At 41.9% G+C, this 26,217-nt stretch overlaps 1 protein-coding gene across 1 annotated transcript in view; it reads left to right on the top strand.

Moving 5' to 3' along the window:
* Positions 1–25,771, top strand: part of LOC141132654 (troponin I, cardiac muscle-like) — a 32,171-nt gene extending 6,400 nt beyond the window's left edge. The window contains exons 2-6 of the mRNA XM_073621279.1: positions 6,092–6,223; positions 8,462–8,551; positions 12,738–12,911; positions 19,677–19,777; positions 25,677–25,771. Of these exons, the coding sequence (XP_073477380.1) occupies positions 6,098–6,223; positions 8,462–8,551; positions 12,738–12,911; positions 19,677–19,772 (486 nt within the window). The 5' untranslated portion in view covers positions 6,092–6,097 and the 3' untranslated portion in view covers positions 19,773–19,777; positions 25,677–25,771. The remainder of the gene's footprint in view (positions 1–6,091; positions 6,224–8,461; positions 8,552–12,737; positions 12,912–19,676; positions 19,778–25,676) is intronic.
* Positions 25,772–26,217: the final 446 nt, after the last annotated feature.

Genomic DNA, 26,217 nt, shown 5'->3' with positions numbered 1-26,217 from the left:
GTTATGTCATTTCAGATGGAGGTTACACATGCCTTGTCTGGATCTTGGGGGATTCTTATGGCTATTGGGGGGCCAGGAGAGCAGATGCTAGACCAGTGGCAGACAGCTGGGGTATCTGTCAGAGGGAGGTATGTACTCGGTGGCTGGAAATTCCAGGGATGTGTGGAGCAGGGTAGTGCAAGGATTATTAAGCTCGCATTAAAGTGAACAAGGTGGTGGGTAGGTTTGTTTCACGTAATGGGGGTTTGGGTTATCAGACATATGAGTTGGAGTTTAATGTGGGATTGTACCTGCAGGGTGATAGAGTTCACCTCTTGGCTGAGGATTAGTCCTATGGGCCCTGGGTCTTCCGGATGGGATTCAGCGGGCCCTACGGAGGTGGAGGGGCCCTTAAGGGTAAGGTGTTATCCTTGCGGGCTGTGGCGGTGTCTTTGATGGTGGCAGAAAACAGATGTGATGGAAGTGGTGGGGGGCTCATCCGTGGTATGGGCCCCTCTGGGGTAATCCAGTGGAACGGTGTCTGCTGGAATACGGTATTGGTTGTACTGCAGGAAAGGGGTTGTCTCCGAGCTGGTGATACGGCTGGAGGCCTGGTATGGTAAAAGGTCCCGCAGTGTAGTGGTGGAAAATGTTAAGATCGGGGTGCCGTCAAAGACCAACAGGCTGTGTGTTTAAAAGTTGTCGTTACAAAGGTTATTTGGAAATAATTAAAATATTTTGGTTAATAAAAAAGGCTGCTATGGCCATTTATACTCCAAACTCTCGTCTGGTCTTATCATTGGATGGTGGTATGGGAATGGGAGTGTGGGGAGTTTGTGGGGTTTAAGGGTGGTAAGAAAAGTTGAGGATATCTTGACTACTATCTTGACTTCACTGGTCATGACTTTAATTTGAATAAAATTGTATCTGGACCTATTATCAGTGGTGTTGCTCTTCAGTTTACATTTTTGTCACATTAGGCTACTTTCACACCAGCGATTTAATCTTCTGATTTATGCTGAAACTCTGAGCAGCGGCTAGGTGCGGCTGCCAGGCCAGTTTATTATAATGACAAGTTGCCAGCAGGTATTCGTGTCTGTCTGCTTGCTACTGGATGCATGTTGATCACTGCAGGTAATCGTTGGCTGTGTAGAGAGCTGCAAATAGCTGTGGCCACCGGTGACCAGTCATTATAGTGAACGTGATCGGTGGTCACACATAGCTGCTCAAAGCTGCAGCAGGAATCTTCTGATTCGCACCGACCTTAGTTGTGAATGTGAATTTAGCCTTACACTTCGAGCCAGTGAGGCCTTGGAGAGTCTCTGGGGTGTAAAAGCCACCTGCCTGGGAACCAGAAATTTACATCAACATCAATACTTTAAGATCATGGGTGTGCACAGCCTATTGCATAGGGTGTGCACCTGTGTGTATATATATACTGATGATGTCAGTAGGGCAGAGATGGGTGTTTGCAGGGCAGTGGATGGTGTCAGTAGTTTTTATTTGTATTATTTTGTATTTTTTTTTTAATTCTTATTTTTTAGGAACCCTGTTAGGGAGCTTTGGTGAAATATCATGTGTTTAAACAAGGGGGAATCACCCTGTGCACACGCCTATATTTAAGATAGTGATACCAATAAAATAACCTTACAGGTTACAGGCTATTTTTCCACTTGGTCTGTGGTCTCCTTTTCAAAGCAGTCTTCCACAGCTACAAGCAAGTTTTATAGATGACGGAGGGGCTACACTTGGATGGATATGCACAGTGTGCATAAACTTGTCTAAATCAGACAGAATTGGGATATTATTGGATATGTGCTTCATAAACTGCTCCAGGACAAACATTCTGGAACAATGTAATTATGTACCAATCAGTGAGTCTAAAGACGAGACTCAGGCACAGGTAAAAAGTTTAGGGCTTTACATATTATTTGCCCGAAGCAGATATTTCTTTGCCAGAGAATCCAGTAGGCACATGTGGAAAATTCCAGAGTGATCTGAACTCAGGAAAGAAAAACAGGCTTTATTATAAAGAATTGGCATAGGCTCAGAGTTCTGATTGACAGGTGTGAGTTCAGCAGATGTGACAACAACCTCAGGGCAGATTACTACAAATCACTTCTGCACCAAGTGTCTTTGAAGAGCTCACTAAGCGTGAAAGGAGCGCTTTCGTACTGTGTTTATGGTGACAGCAGATGGGCCTAATGTATATGTGTGTGACAAATAGAGTCTGAAACCATTCTGGTCTCTTAAAGCAGACACATCCCTTCTGGACTGGCCATGATGCCATTTTGTACCAGCATTACTATCTGAGAAGAAGGCAAGGGAAGGAAAGGAAGTAGAACAGGAAGAAGAGTGGGGTAGGAAAGGCAGGAAGGAAGATAGGAGTGAGGGGGGTAGGTAATAAGGGAAAGAAAGAAAGAAAGAAAGAAAGAAAGAAAGAAAGAAAGAAAGAAAGAAAGAAAGAAAGAAAGAAAGAAAGAAAGAAAGAAAGAAAGAAAGAAAGAAAGAAAGAAGATAGGAAAACAGAAAGTAGGGAGGAATATATAGAAGGAAGAGAGGAAGAAAAAAAGGAGGGAGGATTATATAGAAGGAAGGTAGGAAGACAATAAAGGAGGGAGGAATATATATATAGAAGGAAGATAGGAAGAACAGAAAGGAGGGAGGAATATATAGAAGGAAGATAGGAAGAAAAGAATGTGATAAGGAAGGAACGAAAGAAATCACATAGAGAAAAAAGAAGAGTGTGAAGGAAGGGAGGGAGGAATATATAGAAGGAAGATAGGAAGAAAAGAATGCGATGAGGAAGGAAAGTTAGACAGAGGAAGGAAGGAAGGAAGGCTGGAAAGGAAGGAAGGAAGGAAGGAAGGAAGGAAGGAAGGAAGGAAGGAAGGAAGGAAGGAAGGAAGGAAGGAAGGAAAGAAGAGAGGTAGATAAGGAAGGAAGGCAGAGAAGGAAAGCGGGAGATAGCGAAAGAATGAAGGAAGGGAAGTAGAATGGGAGATGTGAGGGTGGAAGGGCAGCATGTCCCTATAATGAACAATTATGGCTGCAAATGTGTTTCTTCTTTTTGTTTTATATAAAACAGAGATATAATAATATTAGTATGGTGAGACAAGTACTAAATTTACATTTGAGGAAAATCATTATACAGTATATCGCCTTTATTGGTAACTTCTCACCAGAGACATAGGGGTTATTTACTAAAGGCAAATAGACTATGCACTTCGCAATGTGCTGTTGCACTCTGAAAGAGCAGTTGCTCCAGAGCTTAGTAAATGAGGTAAAGATTCACTTTGAAAATATTACACAATCACGTGCAAGGAAAAAAAAACAGCATTTTTGCTTGCACATGATTGGATGATGGAAGTCAGCAGAGCCTCTGCTCATTTACTAAGCTCTGGAGCATCTGCTCTTGCAGAGTGCAACTGCACTTTGCAAAGTGCAGTCTATTTGCCTTTAGTAAATCAACCCCATAGAGTTCATTGCTGACCATCTGAAAATGGTAGCTGCCCGGCTATGGTTATCCTCCAAATTCAATACTTTCTGTGCCACAGACCTGGACAAAGCAATACTCCTGATCAGCATGACAGACAGAAATTGGTTATTCTGGCTGGTTGAGATAAATTATTGCATTTGGCTTTTAGCCATATTAATTATGCCCCCGTGTCTATTTCTCAATGATATCATTCATTTAATAATTATGGGAATTTACTAGCTTACAGGCTTCTTGCTGATTCACAGCATTGCTTCTTGGTGTTTCTGGTTAGAAAGATAAGGCCTGACCATCCTTATAAGATTCTCCACTAATATATGTTCACTGATATGTCACCAAACAAACTGCTTGTTTTCTAGCAGAAAATACAAGGACTGAATTTTGAGCACTGTATCACCCGTAGACATTCATGACTGCTTTCTGAAGAATGCTCATTTCCCTGCTGCTGAGAAGGACAGCCAATTTGCACTTGCGTACATCATTGCTCTTCGCACTGTCTTAGGCTTTTTACAATTTTGTGATGCACAGTTTAATATCCAAGCATAAAAGCATGAGTTCTATAGCTCCAACAACTATTCTTAAATGCATGCTTTTTTCTTCTTCTTATAATTGTGTTGCAAATAGAGAAGTGTAAGTACATGTATATTAAAACGTCAGTGTTGTACCTGAAAGTGTATCTAAAACTAGGAGCAAAAGTGTAATAGAAAAGTTTTGAGAATGACACAAATATACATTTTCACAAATTCTGCTGCTTCAGTGTTTTTAGATCCTTTTGTCAGATGTTACTATGGCAGTGATGGCGAACCTTGACACCCCAGATGTTTTGGAACTACATTTCCCATGATGCTCCACTACACTGCATAGTGCATAAGCATCATGGGAAACGTAGTTCCAAAACATCTGGGGTGCCAAGGTTCACCATCACTGTACTATGGTATACTGAAGTATACTTTCAAGCATTTCATACGTGTCAAAGGCTTTTACTGACTAATACATTAAGTTTATGCAAAAAGTCAATATTTGCAGTGTTAACCCTTCTTTTTCAAGACCTCTGTGATTCACCCAGGCATGCTATCAACCAACTTCTGGACCCCATGCTGACTGATTGCACAATCAATGCTTGAAGTTTGTCAGACTTTGTGGGATTCTTTTTGTTCACCCGCCTCTTGAGGACTGACCACAAGTTCTCAGTGGGATTAAGGTCTGGGGGGTTGTCTGGCCATGGACCCAAAATTTCAATGTTTTGTTTGCTTCAACATTTGTTTCAATGTCTTCACTTTTTCACTTTTGCCTTATGGCAAGGTGCTCCATCATGCTGGAAAAGACATTGTTCCTCAGCAAACTGTTCTTGGATGGTGGGGGGAAATTGTTATCGGAGAATGTTTTTGTACCATTCTTTATTCATGGCTGTGTTCTTAGGCAAAATTGTGAGTGAGTCCACTCCCTTGGCTGAGAAGCAACCCCACACATGAATGGTCTCAGGATGCTTTACTGTTGGCACAGGACACAGGACTGATGGTAGCGCTCACCTTTTCTTCTCCAGACAAGGTTTTTTCCCGGATGAACCAAACAATCAGAAAGGGAATTTAACAGAGAAAATTACTTTACCCCAGTCCTCAGCAGCCCAATCCCTGTACTTTGTGCAGAATATCAGTCTGTCCCTGATGTTTTCCTGGAGAGAAGTGGCTTCTTTGCTGCCCTTCTTGACAACAGGCCATCCTCCAAAAGCCTTCGCCTCACTGTGCCTGTAGATGCACTCACAGCTTCCTGCTGCCATTCTTGAGCAAACTCTGCACTGGTGGTGCCCCGATCCCACAGCTGAATCAACTGTAGAAGACGGTCTTGTCGCTTGCTGGACTTTCTTGGGCGCCCTGAAGCCTTCTTCACAAATGCAATGGAAATGTTTTTATAGGATTATGTATATTTTCATGGCAAAGAGGGACTTTGAAATTCATTGCAATTCATCTGATCACTCTTCATAACATTTTGGAGGATATGCAAATTGCCATGATAAAAACCGAGGCAGCAGACTTTGTGAAAATTAATATTTATGTAATTCTCAAAACTTTTGGCCACGGCTGTATACTGCAGCTTTTCAGTCCTTAGGTGTGATGGCTGCATTCATTTTCTTTGTTCAGATATTTTCCTCTTTATTATTCCTGCCAGTTACATATTTCCTGTTCTAGGATTACAACACTTACACTCGGTACTGTATCCATGGAGAAACAGTGTTGTCACAGGACATATTTTAGGACTACAGAACACCTCCCCTCATGTTAGGGAGATGAAGAGAGGCAGAGGTGTTCCACAGTAGTAACATATTTCCTGTCCTAGGGTGACAACACTTTACTCACTATACTGTAACTATTCAGGAGCAGTCATGTCACCATAATACAGGAGATATTTTAGGACTACAGAACACCCCACCCTTCCCTCTATAGTCCACAGACTGTGAACTGGGAACAATTCTAACTGATACATACAGCAAAGACAGAATACACAGGAGGTTATCAAACTTTTTCTATTCAGTCAAATATTATTTTTAGATATATTTTAAACAACAAAAAAGGAGTACTGGAGAGATGACCATTTTTTATTTTATTAATTTTTTTGTAGACTCTTATGCTTCAAAAAGCCACTGAAGATCTGGAAAAAGAGAAAACAGACGCGGAAGAGGAGAAAGCACGAACCCTTGCAGAGAAAGTTCCACCCTTACAGTATGGAGGCCTGAACCTTCAGCAGTTACAGGTAATACAATGCTACTCAACACCTTGCTGATTTCATAGTTACTTTTATTTTAATGCAGTCTGCAAATTGGCCACTTTTATTTAGAATACGTGAATCTGTGGGCAGGCTATAGACATTCAAATGTTTACATAATTTACGCAGTAAACAAGGTTAAACGTCCATCTTTCTGACCATGTTTTATGTTACGCCCATATTTCAGGTGTACCATGAAACGTGGTTGGAAACTACAGCTTCCTTCCTTCAAACTGCCCCCCCCCAACCTTTTACGGAATTAATGGGTTTCTTCTTCTCACAGGCCTTTAAAATTGGAATTTGGCTCCACCCACACATCTGTGTAATTTATTGGCAGAGATCTGTGAACAAAAAGACTAAAAGTGCCATTTTCCACCGTGGCAGTGGGATTAGGTTTGCCACCTTTTCTTCAAGTCAAACCCAAACACTTTAGCGGCACACAGCAATTTTTTTTGTTGTATAAACTATACATATTTTGCTATTAAATAACATTTCTAATCATATTAAGTTAATAACAAGAGTCCCCCTTTACTTCAGAGTCCACAGAGTTCCCCTATTACATCTGAACTTGCAGAGTTCCCATTCACTGTAAGGGGGGACTCTGCAGACTCTGATTTAAGGGAGAACTCTGGGGACTCTAACATAAGGGATGCTCTGGGCACCCTAATTTAAGGGGGAACGCTGAGAACTCTGATGTACGGAGAGGACAATGATGTAAGGGGGAACACTATGGCCTCTGGTTTAAAGAGGAACTCTAATGTAAGGGATACTCTGAGAACCCTGATTTACCTTAGTGTACTCACTCAGAGGCAGGAGAGAGAAGGGGGAGACTTCAGGCACAGACAGGGATGGATCGTGAGCTCTCTCACCCCCAGCACCTCTCATCCAGATGTATCTGAGGCTGCTGGACTTCAAACTTACAGCCCACGCTTTCCTTTTCTGAGGCACAGAGCCGGGGATTGGAGTGTGGGCAGACACAGAGGGGTAGGGGCAGGAGGAAGAGGTGCAGATCGAGCCCTCTCTCCTCTCCCGTCTGTGTGTGTATTGGGGGGGTATTGTTAGTGCTGGCTTTGGGCAACATAAATAAGTGTAGCAGACACTCTCAGCTTAGACAACTGCAGCCAGCAACCCTGCTGGGAAGCCATAGTCCAGTCTGAATAATGTGTCCGGGTTTCAGGCAGTCTGAAACCCGGATGCATGATTCCAAACTCGAACTGTCCGGGTGGCAACCCTAAGTGAGATTTATAGATATCAATGGAGCACAGATGGAGCACAGATGCAGTGACATTACTGCACTTGTAGTCCATTGATACTTCCTCCAGCTCCCTAATTGAAGGTCTGCACTTTGGTAGAGATCTGAGCTGGAAGAAGAGTATGCAGGAGCCAGGGCACTGCTTTTTTGCAAAAGGTGAAATTAGCCTCTAAGATGAGGCCTCCCTGATATCTGTAACTGCAGGTACTGTGAAGCAATTCATCCTCAAAGTTTTCAGACATTCATAGAAGAAACACTAAAGTCCTTCAAAAATGTATCTACTGAAGGCAGATCCTCAATAAAGTTTTCTAATATAATTCAGTTTCTAAACAGCATTTAACAAAATTTTCAACTAAACCTGAGTATCATATTAAAAAGGAACTTGCCTTAAAGTGGAAATAAGGTCCACTTTTTAACTTTCACCTGCAGGTAATAAGGCTTACCTGTAGGTACAATGAATATCTCCTCAACTTGCACTGTTTAGGTGATATTCACTCGGGATGCAGCCAGTGATGTCACCAGCGCATGTGCTCTAAAGGGAAGGCTGCAGGTGAAGTCATCACAGCCCCCGCTGCTCACACAGCCTGCAAACCCAGAAGGAAGACCGGGTGGAGGTGGAAGTGCCGGGGAGCCATGACAGCGCTGCACTGGGGGGCTTCTTGCACTGCAATAGAACAGGGGGGCAGCTGTAAACCCAGGAAGTGACAGCCATCCCCCTGATGACATGCAGTGATGCATGCGCTGTAGAGTACCCTTCCTCCTCTTGGGAGGTATGACGTCAATGACCCAGAAGGCTCCGGACAACTGAGATTTCATTCTTGCCTAGGTGAATATCCTGGAAGTGCTAAGAGATGTCTGGAAAAAAAAAAAAAGTCTCATTGTGTGAGAGGAGGGGGTAGGAATTAAATGACAAAATGTGGGTGGGAATCGTGAAGGCCCACTCTAATTACTGTTTATTTTATTTTTCTCTCTAGCAATTGTGCCATAAACTTCAGAGACAGATCGATGCTGTAGATGAAGAACGCTATGACATTGAAGTAAAAGTCAAAAAGAATGATTTGGATGTAAGTCAGCTGCAATGCATATATTTATTTATATGCTAGAGTGTTTGGTTAAAAAATGTGATACATCTATCCAGTACATGCAAATTTCCAAGCATTAAAATGCTGCAAGCACAGAAAAATACCTACCAGAAATCCAGTGAGTTCAAGTGATAATGCTACATCATCCCCACTGAAATTTAAAGCAGTGCTGTCAGCCATGCCAAATTCTTCGTTTTTATTTATTTTATTTTATTTATTTATTTCAGGTACTTATATAGCGCCATCAATTTACGCAGCGCTTTACATATACATTGTACATTCACATCAGTCCCTACCCTCAAGGAGCTTACAATCTAAGGTCCCTAACTCACATTCATACATACTAGGGACAATTTAGACAGCACCCAATTAACCTACCAGCATGTCTTTGGAGTTTTTGGACTACAGAACGCCTCTCCGTTATGTTATGATGTTATGTAGATAAGGTGGGGGGGGTGTATCACCACCTTTTCCCATATGGCCACAATGAAGTTGAAATTCTCTCAAAGCTGATCTTCCAAGTTAATCTTTTCAGATATGTAAGGAGTCAGCAAGTTATTCATCTTGCCAGGAACCACACAAAACCGAAAAACTTGTTTTTGGATGGAGTTAGCTAATACATTCTAGACAAATATGTGTGCATAGCATAGGCGTGCGCAGGGGGGCCTTGGCATACCCTAATCACTCTGTGCACTGCTGACTCCTCTTACTGCCCAGGCTCCCCCCCATGTTGCGCCCCCCGCACTGCAGTGCTGCTTGCTTCCCTCCTCTCACCCTGGCTCCTGTGGGGATTTTCAGAATGGAGAGTGGGGGAAGAGGCTAATTAATATGGCCACAATGAGGGGGGGAAGAGGCTAATTAATATGCCATTTACCGGCCCATTCCTTTTCTAAATGAACACACTCACTGTGTTCACTAATAATGGAAGCATAGTAAACTGTGTTTACTATGCTTCAGTTTGTGAATGAAAGGAAAGCCACTCAGCACTTCTCATTCATTCACTGTCCAGTGCCTCAGCAGAGAAAGACGTGTGTTTGAGTTTTTGGATGCACACCCTAATGCAATGGGCTGCTCACACCTATGGTGCATAGTGTATAAGAAGTAATGACTGCATTTTAATTCAGTCTAATGTAGTTGTTTTGTTACCATGTTGATATCACCCTAATCGATATGTTCCTAACATACGATGCTACTTTCTTATTGGTTTGTGTAACAGCCTATTCTTACTGTACCATATTTCAATGCTAGATTTGTTTTGTCCTTACTGGTGCACATAATATATAACTTTAAATGAAAAAAAAAAAAGTATTGACTGCATCTAAGCAAGAATTTGAATTGTTATACAGTACCTATCATAGGCGAATGTGCACAGGGTGTGCCGGATGTGTCTGGGCACACTCTTATCACCCCCTGCACAGGACTTTTTTTCTTAGCCAGAATGTGGCGGAATACTGTTCCCCCACCTCCAGCTGCCTTGTCCTCTGGTGCTCCGTGTCCAGACGCCGCAATCACCCATATTATTTGTATGGTATGTAAATCTTTATGATCTTCTCTCCCCACCTGCTGCCTATCAGACCTGTGTAGCACAGAGTTAAGTGAAATGTTCTGAAACCTCCTCGGCTATGAGCTACACGGGTGTGATAGATGGAGTTGTCCAGGCAAAGCAACATGCACTGTGTCCAATAAAGAGAGCCTGCATCCAGCTAATAGAGCAGCTGCACCTCTGTAAAGCATTAATGCAGAGGTGAGAGCTATGTATGGAAAGGGGGGGGGGTAGTCTTGCAGGGAGGCAGCAAGAGGTTGGGGGTGTTGTACAGATGTGAGAGCTGGGAAAGGGGGGGGGGGGGGATTTGTGTAGAAGGGAAAACTATCGAGGCGGTAGGGGCAGGAAGGGGGGGTTGGAGGTGTGGGGGCAGTCTTGCAGGGAGGCAGCTGTTGGGAGGTTGGGGGTGTTGTGCAGATGTGAGAGCTGGGAAAGGGGGGGGATTTGTGTAGAAGGGAAAACTATCGAGGCAGTAGGCTGTGCAAAGTGCGAGCTGGGGGCAGGGGGGGGGGGTTTCTGCATAAGTGAAAGATAGGGGGTTGCAGAGGTAAGAGCTATAGATGTGGTGCAGGAGTGAAATGTGGAAGGGGCAAAAATAAGCTGTGGATGATGGGGGTGAAAATTTAAGCTGTAGTTAAGCATGTGCAGGTATGTTGTGAACAGGGAGGTTAAGCTGTGGATGGTGGGATTGCAGAGGTGGGATGCTGACTGGGGGCATAAAGATGAGTTGAGGACGGAAGTTTGCAGAGGTGAGCTGTGGATGGGGGATGAAGAAGTAAGCTGTGGATGGGGAAAGAAGTGGTGAGCTGTAAATGGGGGAAAAGAGGTGAACTGTAAATGGTAGGGCACATAGATGAGGTGTGGAGAGGGGAAGAAGAGGCGAGCTGTGGATGGGGAAGAAATGGTGAGCTGTGGATAGTGGGAGAAGAGGTGAGGTGTGGATGGTGGGGTTCATAGGTAGGTGAGCTGTGGACAGGGGGAGAAGTAGTGAGCAGTGGATGGTGGGGTTCATAGGTGAGCTGTGGATAGGGGGAGAAGTAGTAAGCTGTGGACAGTGGGAGAAGAAGTGAGTAGTGGATGGTGGGGTTCATAGGTGAGCTGTTGACAGGGGGAGAAGTAGTGAGCTGTAGGAGAAGAAATGAGCTGTGGATGGTGGGGTTTATAAGTGAGCTTTGGACAGGGAAAGAAGAGGTGAGCTGTATATGGTAGGGTGCATAGGTGAGGTGTGGAGAGGGGAAAAAGTGAGCTGTGGACAGGAGGAGAAGAAATGGTGGGCTGTGGATAGTGGGAGAAGAGGTGAGCTGTGGATGGTGGGGTTTATAGGTGAGCTGTGGACAGGGGGAGAAGTAGTAAACTGTGGACAGTGGGTGAAAAGGTGAGCTGTGGATGGCGGGTTCATAGGTGGGCTGTAGATGGTGGCATGCCCAATGTTTCCTACGCATTCTTGAGTCTTGTACACCTTGTGTGATACACATTTCTGAGCCTTTCCCATACTCATTATTTGGCACTGCTTTAATTCTCTCCCCCAAGGAATGGCAAGGTTGGGGGAGGCGAGAACTTGGCCAGGGAAGGGGAGTTCCTGCAACTATTCTCTGAGGGAAAAAAAAATCCAAATATATACAATACTGTATATATACACACAGATGCATATGTGTTTAAGCTTTGTGGTGCACACCCTATGCAGTAGGCTGTGCACACCTATGATACCTATAAAAACTTATGTATTAAACATTGGAGAAGATTTACTAAAACTGGTGCATGGTAGCCAATCAACTTCTAACTTCAGCTTGTTCAATTAAGCTTTGACAATAAAACCTGGAAGCTGATTGGCTTCTATGCATACCTTTACCAGATTTTGCACACTCCAGTTTTAGTAAATTCCCCCCATTGATATACTCAGTATGAATTTAACAGTGTCAGAAGCCACCTGATCTCTAACTTTACATGTTGTCTCCCAACTCCTAAAAATACATACTAGTGTTAAATTGCAGGGGCATGTTACTGAAAAAGCAATGTAAACAACCACAGGGCAGTAGTTATGCCAGTGTTTCTCAACTCCAGTCCTCACGGCGCCCCAACATTATTTTCCCCAGGTGATTTGATCAGTTTCACTGCCTTAGTAATTACCACAGCTGTTTCATCTGAGGGAAATCCTGAAAACATGACCTGTTGGGGCGCCTTGAGGTCTGGAGTTGAGAAACACTGAGTTATGCACACTAAGGAGCAGGGCAACAGTGAGGAAGATCAGGTAGCTCAGAAGCATTGACTGTCAGACTGTATGACACTAAGCTGAAGAGCTAAGAAAGAGCAAATATAAGAATTAAAAAAAATACAAGCAACTTTAAAAAATGATATTAGTTTAAGATCACATATGCAGATTTGTGCATCTCTAACATTTAGGCTCTCGCAGAATTTTTATTTCAGTTTTTGGTGAATAAAGGTGCATTAAATCACCCTCTGGATTCTTACATCTCTGGAGAGTTACACCTGCTGGGATTGCTAGTGCTGCCACCCACTACTGCCATTATATGGGCAAGCTTGTTCTTGTCTCGCTCCCCCTGCTGCATTCTCTGTAATGTATTACAAATGACCAAAAGATTTAATATCTATTTCCTAATTTCATAGATCAGTGGTTTAAACCAGAAGATTTTTGACCTTAAGGGAAAATTCAAGCGTCCCAACCTGCGCAGAGTGCGTATCTCAGCCGATGCCATGCTTAAGGCTCTCCTTGGATCTACAACTAAGGTTTCCCTAGACCTGAGGGCTAACCTGAAGTCAGTGAAGAAGGAAGATGAAAAGGTTAGTAGTTTACAGCTAAGGTAGTTATGCTATATTACACCATCTATGGAAGTGTGAGCTTATAAAAACTGAAACAAGGGGAAATGGAGATTTTGACTGTAGCAACAAACCAAGTCCAGCTTTCCTTTGTTTTGCCAGCACTAACTAAAATAGCTTAGTGTAATGAATGTATAAGCCAAGGCTTATGGGCTGCGATTTGATCACTTTGGACCCAGCAGCTGGCAGGATGGCAAAGCATAAACCTGCAAGAACAGCACAAAAATAAATATATAAACGTTCCATCTTTCATTGGTTGCCCTGGACAAAATTCTCTCCAGTCTTTAGACGTTTCTTAGAATAGAATGGATAAGCGTTGCTGTGGTTATACAGCAATCCTGCTGGAAGTTAAATTGAGCCTGTGTTGTCCTTATTAAAGGAGAAGTATGGCCAAAGTTCTTTCTGCACTCCTGTGACCCATTTTCAGCCGACAGCGGGCTTTAGCTGCTCCAGGCTGGGGAAAGATCCTGACTTTACAGTTGGAATCCCCCCAGATTCCTGGACCAGCAGCTAGCTCAGCCTCTCAGCTGTGCCATTGGGAGACTGAGCCAGCTGCTTCCTCCCTTCCCCAACCCAGCGCTCCAGTGAGCACTGGAGGGGCAGAGCAGAAAGTGGTGACTTACAGTCACTGCTCTCTGCTCAGAGCAGAGAGCAGAACTGAGTGATCAACGTTGTTTGATCGGTAAGTTCTCAATACAGAGGCAGCAGAGTACAGATGTAGCATCGGATCAATGGATTTGTTTTTTTTTGCTATTTTTTGTTAACACCATACTTCTATTTTAAAGGCAAGGTAACACATTAAAAACAACAAAAGGTGCTAATGAAATGAATGTCAGCTCAACAGCTGGGCTCCTGTTTGCCCCCAATTAATCACCAAAAAAACTAAAAAGCTGGAGTCGCACTGTGATCCTAATGAAAAGTTTATTAGTTTAAAAACCAAAGGCACCCAATATCTACAGTAATGCTAAGGCATTTCATTCCTAGCTATTGTTAAGGCTGTGTAGCTGAAATGTGTTAACATTCTCAATAATGTTGGCTTTTAAACTAATATACTATTTATAAAGATTGCAGCCATACTCCAGCTTTTTTGTTTATTAAAGTAAAAGCCTGTGCATCCCCTAACAGCCGTCCTTCTTGCCAGAGCCCTATGAGTAATTCTTGTGTAAGTTTGGGTTGGTCTTGGTAGGGGCTTATGCGTGGCTAAGAATTCTCTCTCTGCCCCACTAGTGTTAACCCACTTTAAAATCATGCTGGCTATCATGTAGGCATACCCTATGTGCATGGCACGTGTTTCCATGGCAAGAAACTTTGTTAAATACCTTTTTTTTATGAGATCCTTTAGTAGGTATGTGACTGTAGCATAGCTTCTGTGTCTACAGGGCCAAGGCTGTTTTTGGGAGAAGATGCCATTACGTGGTAGCAGCATTTCCCATGCTCCGTTGCTCCTGTATGAGCATGTGGCTAAGGAACTCTGATCCATCAAGAATGGTAGAGAAGTAGGTGCTTAGGGGCTGGCTGAGGTGTGCTAACTAAAGGGGAGACTACAGGCATGGAGTGACAATGCTACTGCTGCATTACAAAGAAGTGGGTTTGAGTTGTCACCCTGTTCCGGGAAGCCTATTAGACAGTGCCATAACTGGTGGGTTCTCAAAGTAAGAGTACTTTGTATACAGAAAAAATAAGCAAAATAAGGCTCACAAATTTTTGATTTGGGGTTTATATACACTTTAGGAACAAAATGGCTACTGAATAAAATTGAGATTCCACAGCTCCATTTGGGTTTCATTATTCTCAAATAAAAAAAAAATGAAATGAACTGACTAATGTTTTATAAACTAACTGAACCTGTTTATGTTGTTTCTGTTTTCCCTGCTTGGGAAAAGCAACCTCATATAAATCACTCATAAGCCAGCCAGCTTGGATAAGTTTACGGTACGCCCCAGGCTGCTTACTTATGATTGTTATTCCACTACAAGAGCAGAATAGCCAGCTTCATTAACAAGGGCACTGCATTGTTACTGAGATCTTTATAACAGAAGTGCTATTAATATGGATGTGTTTTTATTAACATATTCCAAAAGGCAAATGGCAGCAGCCTAACTGATGCAGATGCTCATATGCCACAGTGTTTGTTGGCGCCAGCCATTGTGCATTGAACTGCAGTTTTCAAATGTTTCTATTAGCAAACGGGAATTTAGTTTCTTGGCAACTATGAAAAGTAGATATATAAAGAAGGGCATTTATTTAAAGTGACACTGACACTTTTAGCCCCCTCCCCTAGCACGCTATAATTACCAGTTCAAGGTTCCCACTCTATTGAAGCCTTTGCTCAGTTGATGTATGAGAGAGGAGGCTTCCAGGTATGGTGGATTTTGACCTTTCCATGTGACAGTAGGTGGACCTGAGCAGCCACATGGGTGGGTGATGGAGCTCCAGAGCGTACACAGTGTGAACTTTTGCAGTGGGAAGTTGATTCTAACTTGTTAGAGCATGAATCTGTGATTCTTGCTAGGGAGCTATCAAGAAATGTGATTGCTTTGCCCATTCAGAGTATATATAACAGTGTCTGGAGCTGAGAGGCCATGTGGGGAGCTCTGGACCTTACCCAGGGTGAATTCTTGCAGTGGGAAGTTGCCGGGGGAGCACGGATTGGTGATTATAACTTGCTAGGGGGTATCAAAGAGATGTGGTGACTTTGCTCATTCAAAGTATTAATGACAATGTCTCTTTAACCACTTCCCGCCCAAGATACGTTCAGAGACATCCTTGATTATGCGGGGGTATATCTGGATGATGCCTGCAGCTACAGACATCATTCAGATATCATTTTTTAGTGCCGGCGATTCTGTGCACCATACGGATGATCATAGTGGCTGTTCCAATGCTTGATCGTTCTTTCAGGCGGCGAGAAGGAACGGTCCCCCCCCCCGCCGCCCTCCTGTGCTTCTACCGACTCACCGCTTCCATCAGTGAGTCGGAGACAGGATCCGCTGGCCCCGTATGGTGATCATAGAGATTTCCGGCAGACCAGATGGTCGCCAGAGTCTCTATGATCGTTCGGAAACCGGGCGCGATGTTATGACGTCACACCCGGCCTCTGCATTCAAACAAATGGCGGCGCCTCGGCTGGGAAGCCGAGATCATTAATTTTTTTAATTTGATTTCAGGCTTCCAAGCCTAGAGGTGAGATGTGGGGTCTTATTGACCTCATATCTCACTGTAAAGAGGACCAATCGTGCCATATTCCTATTTCAAGGGATGTTTACATTCCTTGTAATAGGAATAAAAGTGATCAAAAAAAAATTTTTTTTTAAAGTGTCAAACTAAAAAAAATACAAATAAAATTAACAATAATAAAAAAAAAAAGATTTAAAGCACCCCTGTCCCAGTGTGCTTGCACGCAGAAGCGAACGCATACGTAAGTCCCGCCCACATATGAAAACGGTGTTCAAACCACACATGTGAGGTGTCGCCGCGAACGTTAGAGCAAGAGTAATAATTCTAGCCCTAGACCTCCTCTGTCACTCAAAACATGTAACCAGTAAAAAATTTAAAGCGTCGCCTATGGGGATTTTTACGTACTGAAGTTTGGCGCCATTCCATGAGCGTGTGCAATTTTGAAGCGTGACATGTTAAGTATCTATTTACTCGGCGTAACTTCATCTTTCACACTATGCAAAAAAATTGGGCTAACTTTAATGTTTTAAAAAAAAAAACAAAACCAAAAAAAAAACGTGCTCGAAAAATTTCTGCGCAAATACCGTGCAAGACCACCATTGTATTCTCTAGGGTCTTTGCTAAAAAAACATATATAATGTTTGGGGGTTCTATGTAATTTTCTAGCAAAAAAATGATGAATTTTACATGTAGGAGAGAAATGTCAGAATTGGCCTGGATGGGAAGTGCTTAAACCTTATCTATCATATATCTCACCAATCTCCTAATTCTAACTTGACTGCTTCAGTATATTAGTAGGTGGTAAGGGTGTTCTTACATGGTTACCTTTCCTGAATAAATCAGTTTAACACTTCCTCTGGTGTCGCTCACATGACAAAATGTTAATGCATTGGTCATGTGTTATGAGCAGCCCAAAACGGGTGACACGAGTCAGCGGGTGGAGTCAAGGTGGGTGTGATGTACACATTTTGCTGAATACAATTTATACTCCCTGCATCTATAGGAGGGCAGTCATTCTTTCCATAGACATTACTGGTGGTGAGAACCAGAATGAGCCCATTTGTGGCACATTCAATCACCTCGTGGGAGCAGGAGCCGGTATCCATCAGTGTCATTTTTTTTTTCTTATTGGCCCGCTCTACTCAAATGTCATCAACCTGAGATAATCTCCTTTGGCTGAAGTCACATGACCAATCATATAGACACTTGACTGGCACTGGAGGGGATGCAAAGCAACAGTTGCCTTAGGAAAGGTACATATTTAGCCAGTTACTGACATTAGATATGCTATACACACCCAAAAAAAAAAAAAAATTAATAAAGAAATACTTGTGTGTAGTAAACATGTACCAGCAATTCCCAGCCATCATTTTGACAGCCAGGACTTACCGGTAATATATTTATAGATGTCAGGAGCAGATCTTTCAGCTTCCATGTAAGCACTCAAGACAGTGTATGCAGTGCTAAGAAGAGATAAAGTGAAACAATGGGGGTTATTTACGAAAGGCAAATCCAATTTGCACTGCAAGTGCAGTCGCTGTAGATCTGAAGGGAAGATCTGAAATGAGGGGAAGCTCTGCTGATTTTATCATCCAATCATGTGCAAGCTAAAATGCTGTTTTTTTATTTTCCTTGCATGTCCCCCTCAGATTTACAGCGACTGCACTTCCAAGTGTACTTTTAGTGCAAAGTGTATTTGCCTTTCGTAAATAACCCCCATTGCTATTATTGCTTCATTGTAACTTTTCTTGTTCATTCATAGCAGATCAAAGGTGTGAAAGATTTGTTTTCAAACACTGGTCAAACCAGAAAAAGTGCATTTTTTTAACATCTTTTGGCAATAGATCGTCTGTAGATTGCATAGAAATAAACTAAAAGACAGTATTGCCGCGGGAAAGCCTTGTTTCTGCACAAAAAAATAATATATGTAATAAGTAATAATAAAGTTTCTCAGCCTATAACTGAAATGTAAATATTGGTCCATAATGGGTATACAGATGTGTGTAAGAGCCAAAGTGTTTAAATTGTTACTAAATCCACAACAGTAAAATCAGTCTGTAATATATTCAGTAAAACATGCTTGTTATACTCACTGTGGCACCTAAGGGGTTAATCTTCTGCATTGTGTAAAAAGGCTGTTTGATCCTACCTTCTCTGATCTTTCCCTTCTTCCACTGTCCCCGATCCATCTCCTGAAAGTACAAAGCCTTGGGGGCACTCTGCACATGCTCAGTTTGGTGTATATTGCTAGAAAGTATTCTTGGGAAAGTGCATGTGATCAGCACAAGGCCAATCAGCATTGTCCAGACAGAGGGTCAGGGGTCCTGCAGCCTCATAGGACAGTGAGAGGAGAATGAAAACTCCTTCTACAAGCTTTAACCAGTGCTCTGCTGTAAACTGATAGAAATCACAAGACTGCTCTAACTGCTGATGAGAAAAGATATTTAGCAGTTTATATTTACTAAAATAATTGCATTTCCATGTTCTGTGTACTGTGGGAGACCACATATAGTGAATGCAGGGTCCTGCGTTGAGTAACACTTTAACACCAGCCAAAATGTTTCATTTTTTTTGGATAGAGCAGGGAGGAGTTAGTATGGAAGAGCCCTGGGGCCATCTTTTTTTTTTAAACTCATAATTCTGTATTTTTTAAAAAAAATTTTTTATGATGGCCCCAGGGCTCTTCCATAGTGTTAGAACAGAAAGTGATAAGATAGCTTCCCAGTGAAGACAGACAAAAACACATGTTCAGTAGGAACATTAGAATTCCTGACAATGTTTTATTGCTGTCCATGGTTTTCTGTCCCAGGTAAAACTTCACTCCCTGATTTTTTTTTTTGGCATGAACATTACAGTAACCAGAATGAAGGGACAATTTGCAGAATGAGGGTGCAGTCAGAAATAAAGAGTTGACAGAAACGTTAAAGCTGAACTCACAAAAAACTATTTCAATGAATTCTTATATTCCTTTGAAAACCCAGTTATCATGTTGTAAAAGTAGCAGTGACATCATAATTGGGATTTACAAACCTGTGACAGGGATGCAGCAGACCCACCCGCTATCTCCATAACATAGGATGGGTGGGAGTTCAGTAGTTCAGCTGGCAAGACCTAGAGAAAGCTACTTACAAACAGGTCTTTGGGGTAATATCAGGTCCTAAGTTGACTGCAACATTACTAAACCCCCTTATAAGCTTATATAATGTGAAGTAAATCTGTCTTACCATTTTGCAAACCATATTACTTTGGTGCTCGAATACAGGCACTATAATGTACTATGTTTTTACATTTTATTTTTACAATTTTTGCTCTCTACAATCCAGCCACTCCAAAGCCCAGCCACCCTTTCAACGTCCTAAAACTCCAGAAGCTTTGGCACACTCCTACTCTGTTCCGGTATGCAATTGAGCTTTTCTCTGTTGCCTGCTGAGATGCTCTATTGGATAATGGGATGGCTGGTTCTCATTATTTTACATACAGTTGGCACCTTGTATTAAAATGTGATTAGCTGTGCTGAAGGAACAATTAAGTCAATTTTTCATATTCTTTCAGGAAAAAAATGTTGAAGTTACTGACTGGCGTAAAAACATTGAAGCTATGTCTGGAATGGAAGGCAGAAAGAAGAAGTTTGACACCACTAATGCATAGGGATGGTAAGTGGTTATGTCATATAGAGATGAAGATATTTTACATTTACAGTATTTCTATCTTTGCTCTCTGCAGCCACAGTTGCACAAAGTGGAGCATGAGAGGGTGGTTGCACAGCATTTAATCATATATGACAAGAATGTGCAATCCCATCCATAAGCACTTTGACAAGAATGCTAAATTAAGCTGTCATTTTTTTTAATTTAAAATACAAATTAAAGATAAATTAAGTGGCCTAAGCACAGTTGTAATATTCCCGAAATAACAGCAGTTTGCTAATTATTGGGATAAGATAATGTACATAATACAGCAAAGTAATATTATTTACTATTGCTTTTGCGTGTTACATGCTTTATCTTTGAAAACAGTGTACACTGTAACAGGTCCTCCTTTCTAAAGCATGTGGCTTATGGGGACTGTGGGGGTATTGTGGGTGGCTTGCCTGGTTGAAAGTGCTCTTGTTCTGGGGTAGAATGTTGTGCTGGCTCTCGGTGTGGAATATGGGGGAGTTATAGCAAAGTGTCTGAAGTTGATACAGTGAGTTTCCCAGTGTAATTGGTATGCTGGATCCTGGTGGGTGAGGAATTCGGCAACAGGAATACAAACAGGCAAGATGTGGTACACCAGACCATGCAAGAAAGGGGCTTGTAAACACTGTGATGGACTCCTGACACATCGACTCGGTATCCTCGCCAGAGAGCTGCTTCCTCACCTCTGGAACACAGGAACAAGGGATTATAGTTTGGAATTGCACCCAAGAACTAGATGACACTAGCTTAGGTGCAAACAGGAACAACCTTTATTGGAAATTCACACAGAATTTCTACCACACAAAATCAAATAAGAGCTTGATCACATTATCCTAAACAATGCCCACCCCAGAGCCCAGCACCTACATTGAAGTACATCGAACAGAGACACCCATACAGTATAATAGTCATTTAGGGGGGAATCCCAGGGTACCATTCGATAGCTCCAATCCCCAAGATGATACAGTCCAAAAAGTGACGTCCTCTGAGGTCAGGGAACATCTCTTATTTGCAGCCTTTTGGTCTGTTATATATACCATTGGAAGCATTTTGTTATATGGGTTTAATAAATGAAAAAAAAAAAAACTGTTGATCTTGTCATAAATTCAGTTCTGTACTGTGTCCTACATACACTTCCTGTGTTATCCCAAGAAGTCATCATATTTTTTGGACTACAGAGATGGCCTTTGTGTTTTAGAGTAGCAATGGATGAATAATTTAGTAAAAGATAACTGGGAAGGGCTGACACCACCCAGTCCGAAAAAATGCTGTTTGTTATAAGCCCACAACATGTCTTTTTACAAAATGGGGCAATTCAAACTCAGTAAATGGGTAAAAAATGCATAAACATAGTTACATAGTTAGGTTGAAAAAAGACAAGAGTCCATCTAGTTCAACCAATAGAAAAAAACAAAAACAAATAGAAAAACTCCATATACAAAATCCTATATGCACAATTGGTCCAGAGGAAGACCAAAAAATAAAGAATGATCCAATTTATTCCGGACAGGGAAAAACATTCCTTCCTGATCTCCCAGGAGGCAATAGAATTTTCATGAGAAGAATGAAAGGAATAGTGGGCGCACCTGCCTAGTGCATTATCCCACATGTATTTATTTTGTATAAAAAAGGTAAAAGCCACTCACAAGCATGAAGGTGGGAATGAGCTCATACAGACTACTCATCCGTGGCTATACAGTCCTAGAATCAGCAGTCTCAAGATCATGGGGGGACCTCACAGGGACCCCTGTTGGCTGGCACATTTCAAAGGTTTCCCTTCTTCTTCAGAGTCTGAGCCAATAAAATTTTCCTTGGATCAACTACCCCTGGTGTTGTTCCCTTTAAATGTTAATATTCAGTAACATTTTTTGCATTTAGGAGTGATTCCAGCTCTTTTTTTTTAAAACAATCTACTAAGCTGACCAGAATTAGTCATGGGTGTTGATTCCACATTTTCTCTTTTCTCTTACTGTGAAAAAGCCTTTGTGTATGTGAATTTCCTTTGCTCCAGATGTAAAGAGTGCCCCTATGCCTTCTGTAATGACCTGAAAGTGAACATCTCTACACTAGGTTCACCAAATGGACCACTTATATATTTATACTTGGTGATCATATCACCCTTAGTTGCCTCTTCTCCAGAGAGAATAAACCTGAATTTGGTGTACGAGTCACTGTCAGAACAAAAGTGTTGCAAATACATCAATGAATTGGAAGCAATAAAATAACAAGTGGGATTAATGCCAGAAAAATGGTGCAGCAGCCTTACTGAATTCCCTTAATTGTGATAATGGCCGACCTTCACACATAGTTCAGGGTATAGCTTGGCTTTTTTCTGAAAATAAATCTCCATATCACAACAGGTCAGCATATGGTATTTGCTTTGCAAACAAAAAAAAAAATGTTATTATTTCCGCAGATTGTTAAATTGCTGTGCTGACCTTTTAATGCCTAACTTTGTCAAATTACTCAGTGATGAAAGTATTGACTGTGATCCTTGGAAGTCACAATAAGATATTGCTTTGTGCTTTGTGTGATGTCAACATTTTCTGATAGCACACTGTATATATATATATATATATATATATATATATATATATATATATATATACAGTATATTCTATACATGTGCATTTCCCCATAGTTTATCCCTTTAAAAACCCTGCAACTACAAAAATATACATGTTAATATGTCAGAGATCCACCTAGTTAACTAGGTACATAGTTGAAGGACTGCAGTGTATTGTCACCTGAGGCTGTACTGTACATTCTCTGTACTATAAAGGGCAGTGCTTAGAACTACCGAACACATAGGGGCATATTTATAAAGCACTGAATCTGACATTTGCCAAACAATCACTTCAGGTAAAGCTACTAGGTGCATGTGTTTTAAATGACAGTGATTGATTCTTAACCACTTCAGCTCCAGAAGGTTTTACCCCCTTCATGACCGGCCTTTTTCTGGTATTTAGCACTGCGCTAATAATTTTGCGGTCATGCAACATTGAACCCAAACAAAATATATATATCATTTTTTTCACACAAATAGAACTTTCTTTTGGTGGTAATAGATCACTTTCGATCAACACTGGGTTTTATTTTGTATTATATAAACAAAAAAAGACCAGTAAGTGTATATTGATCGTTTTTTATATATAGACAGTGACTTATAATGAGACTGTAATAATGCGGTGGGAAATCCTGACACTAACTGACGCTCGGGGAGAACTGACTAACTGCCACTGACATCATCAGTGACACTAATCCAGTGATAATACTATACACGTTCATTGTACTAATGACACTGGCTGGGAAGGGATTAACCTCTAGGGTAATCAAGGGGTTAAATGTGTGCCTAAAAATGTGTAATGTGTGCTGCTTTTTGCTAAAGATCTTTGTTTCTTATCCCTGCAATGTCCACAGTACATTGCGGGAAGGTGGTCCTTAAATGGTTAACCAATAAATGTTTGGTGAAAGCCACATTTAATGCTTTATAAATATGCCCCTTGGGTTGAGGTTTACAGTCCCAGTTTAAAAGCAAAGTAGGCAAGAATAAAGCTGGGTTAGGTTACAGAATTAAACGATTGCAGCAGGTATCTCCTATACAAAAACTTAGAGCGCTGCTCAAAGCACTGCAAGACTTTCCCCTGTAACCCAAAGCACAGATTGGGTGTTGACGTTTAAACATTTAGGCTAGCAGAAACAGATTGGAAAACAGAAAGTGGAAACCGCACACACCGGAACCCACCCATTATTTAGAGGGGTAAAAATATGGCTTCAGCCTGAACTCCTCCTGGTTATGCTCGTCTGACATGTTTCGCCATGTTTCAATCTCTATGATTAAGCCCCGCAGGCGGGGCGAAACATAGCTAGGAGGATTTCAGGCTGAAGTCGCATCTTTACTTCTCTAAATAGTGGCTGGGTCCCAGTGTGCGGCGTTTCCACCTTCTGTTTTCTGATCTGTTAATGCAGCAGGTAGGCTGCTGCTTGAATGGAGTTGGCCTCAAATGACAGCACATTCATTATTCGTTGATTCAGTTTGATGGAAACATAATTTACAGTGTTATTTACAGCTGTAATAGTTGACTCTTAGCCAAGGATTATATTGTTATGTAAGGTGAGTTACACCCAAATCTACTAAAGTGGAGAAAACAATGACTTTACAATTTGCCACAGTCCTTCCACCTTCCATAAAACAAGTTAGAGTGTAAATAAATGCAAGAATAAAGTTGAAGATATTTCAGCTTACCAGACCCTAGAAACAGGGTGGCTGTATTGTTATTTTTTCAGGTATTTTTTTTCTTTATTTTTACCTGGTTATTATGGCAGTAGCCCACTTCCAGTCCTAGGCTGACATCGCTCACTGACTGTACTGTATCTATAAAAGAGCAGTGGTGTCACTCTAGAATAGGACTACAGAACATCTCACCCTCTCCTCATCTTTATCACATGGAGTAATGTGATATAACAAAATTCTTTTAACTGTATTTTTAACAGACCAAAAGGGGAGCTAGGAAGGTATTTCTCAAGGCACGCCTAAGTTGGGGGGGCCACAGTCCAGTCTGAATAATGTATCCGGGTTTCAGGAATTCTGAATCCTGGTCACATGAATCAAAACCCGGACTATACGGGTGAATCCTGGACAGGTGGAAACCCTACTTGTGGGTTTAACCAGCCTTGTGTTTTTTTGTACAATTTTCCTTTAAGGGGGCGTGGCCAGGAGTGTGTCCTATGCCTGCATACTTTTGCTCATTCCCATCTCAAAAAGTTGGGAGGTATGCTTAAACATATGGGCAAAATGCCCCACTGCTACAGGGGGCCTCCAGATCTAGGACCATTTTTGTTTTTAGCCCTGATGTTTTCAGCCCTTTAGCCCAAAAGCTTCAGGTTTGGGAGTTCAGAAAAAGCATTTATTTGATATATTGGTTGTCCAGTGTTTTTTTTTTATGCATGTATAACAACCTACCTAGAAACCAGATCTCCATTTCCATTAACCTGGCTGCATGTACATGGAAAAAATCTGGTGCTTTGTTTCAGAATCCAGAGTGACATACCGTATTTATCGGCGTATAACACGCGCCAAGTATAACACGCACCCCAATTTAAGAGGGAAGTTTCAGGTAAAAAACTTTTTTGTGTGCCCATCTGCAGCCTGTTATGTGCCCATCTGCAGTCTGTTGTGTGCCCATCTGCAGCCTGTTGTGTGTCCACCTGCAGCCTGTTGTGTGTCCACCTGCAGCCTGTTGTGTGCCCACCTGCAGCCTGTTGTGTGCCCACCTTCAGCCTGTTGTGTGCCCATCTGCAGCCTGCTGTGTGCCCATCTGCCCCCTTAATGCAGCTCACCATATCTCGGATGAAATCACGAGCCGTCATCTGTTTCCTCTCAGTCGGCAGTCACATACACAGTCCCGCCTCTGCCATCGGCATTGGACCAGCTCCTGTGATAGACAGAACACTGGTCCAATGCCGGTGGCAGAGGCGGGACTGTGTGTAGGAGGGCCGAGTGGAGAGGAGATGACAGCTTGGTGATTTCCAGCGGCACTCGTCCCCCTCCTTCCCCTTCGAGGTACGCTAATGGCGTATAACATGCACCCGCGATTTTCCCCCTATTTTCAGGGGAAAAAAGTGCGTGTTATAAGCCGATAAATACGGTAATTACCTCACTCTGAAAGCAGGCACCACAACTCTTGCATGTACAGGTAAGTACAGCTGCAGTGTTTCATGAATATCTGTATACCTGATGAGTTTCTGATTAGGCCTTGTTCCCGCTCTAATGCGCACAGCGGCATAGTTTGTGGTAACCTTTTTTTCTGTATGCTGTGATGTGTTCCATTCAGCTTCAAAAATTACACTTTTTACTCATTTTTTTTTGTTACAGAAAAGATGAAAATAAAGATTTTGAAGATTTGCAACAATCTTCCCATCTCCCAAAGACTACCATCATTTGTGATTATTAAATATTGTTTATCTTTATATCCAAATCCCTGAGTCTCTTTTCTAGAGGTATACATGCACAGTAGAAAATAATGGTTATTTTAAGAGAATGTAAGCATATTTTTCAGATGGTGTTCTAAAGGTTACCCTAAAGTAAATCCCTAATCTAATTTTTAGTATTCTTGGCAACTTGCCTCAAGGTATACATGCTGTACAGTAACCGCCTCACTGGCAATTAGCAGCAGCAATGACCCCTTGCTGTGTGAATCTCTTAAAATGAACATTAGGTTGTTAATCTGATACACCTAAAAAGGCAGCCTGATATACTGAAGAAGAGTACACGGTGGGGTGACAACCCGGCTGCTAAGTGCGTGGCAGTGGCTTAGTGTTGTCAACTTAAAATAAGAAGTAATGTAACTGGCATTATGCAAAAAATGTGAAAAGTTTTATTCAATACTTTTTTATCTATTGTGGTTAGTGTTACC

Source organism: Aquarana catesbeiana, linkage group LG03, assembly GCF_042186555.1.
Source record: "Aquarana catesbeiana isolate 2022-GZ linkage group LG03, ASM4218655v1, whole genome shotgun sequence".
NCBI classification, from domain to species: domain Eukaryota; kingdom Metazoa; phylum Chordata; class Amphibia; order Anura; family Ranidae; genus Aquarana; species Aquarana catesbeiana.
The sequence above is the reverse complement of the archived record's forward strand: the minus strand, read 5'-3'. Positions and strand labels throughout refer to the sequence as shown.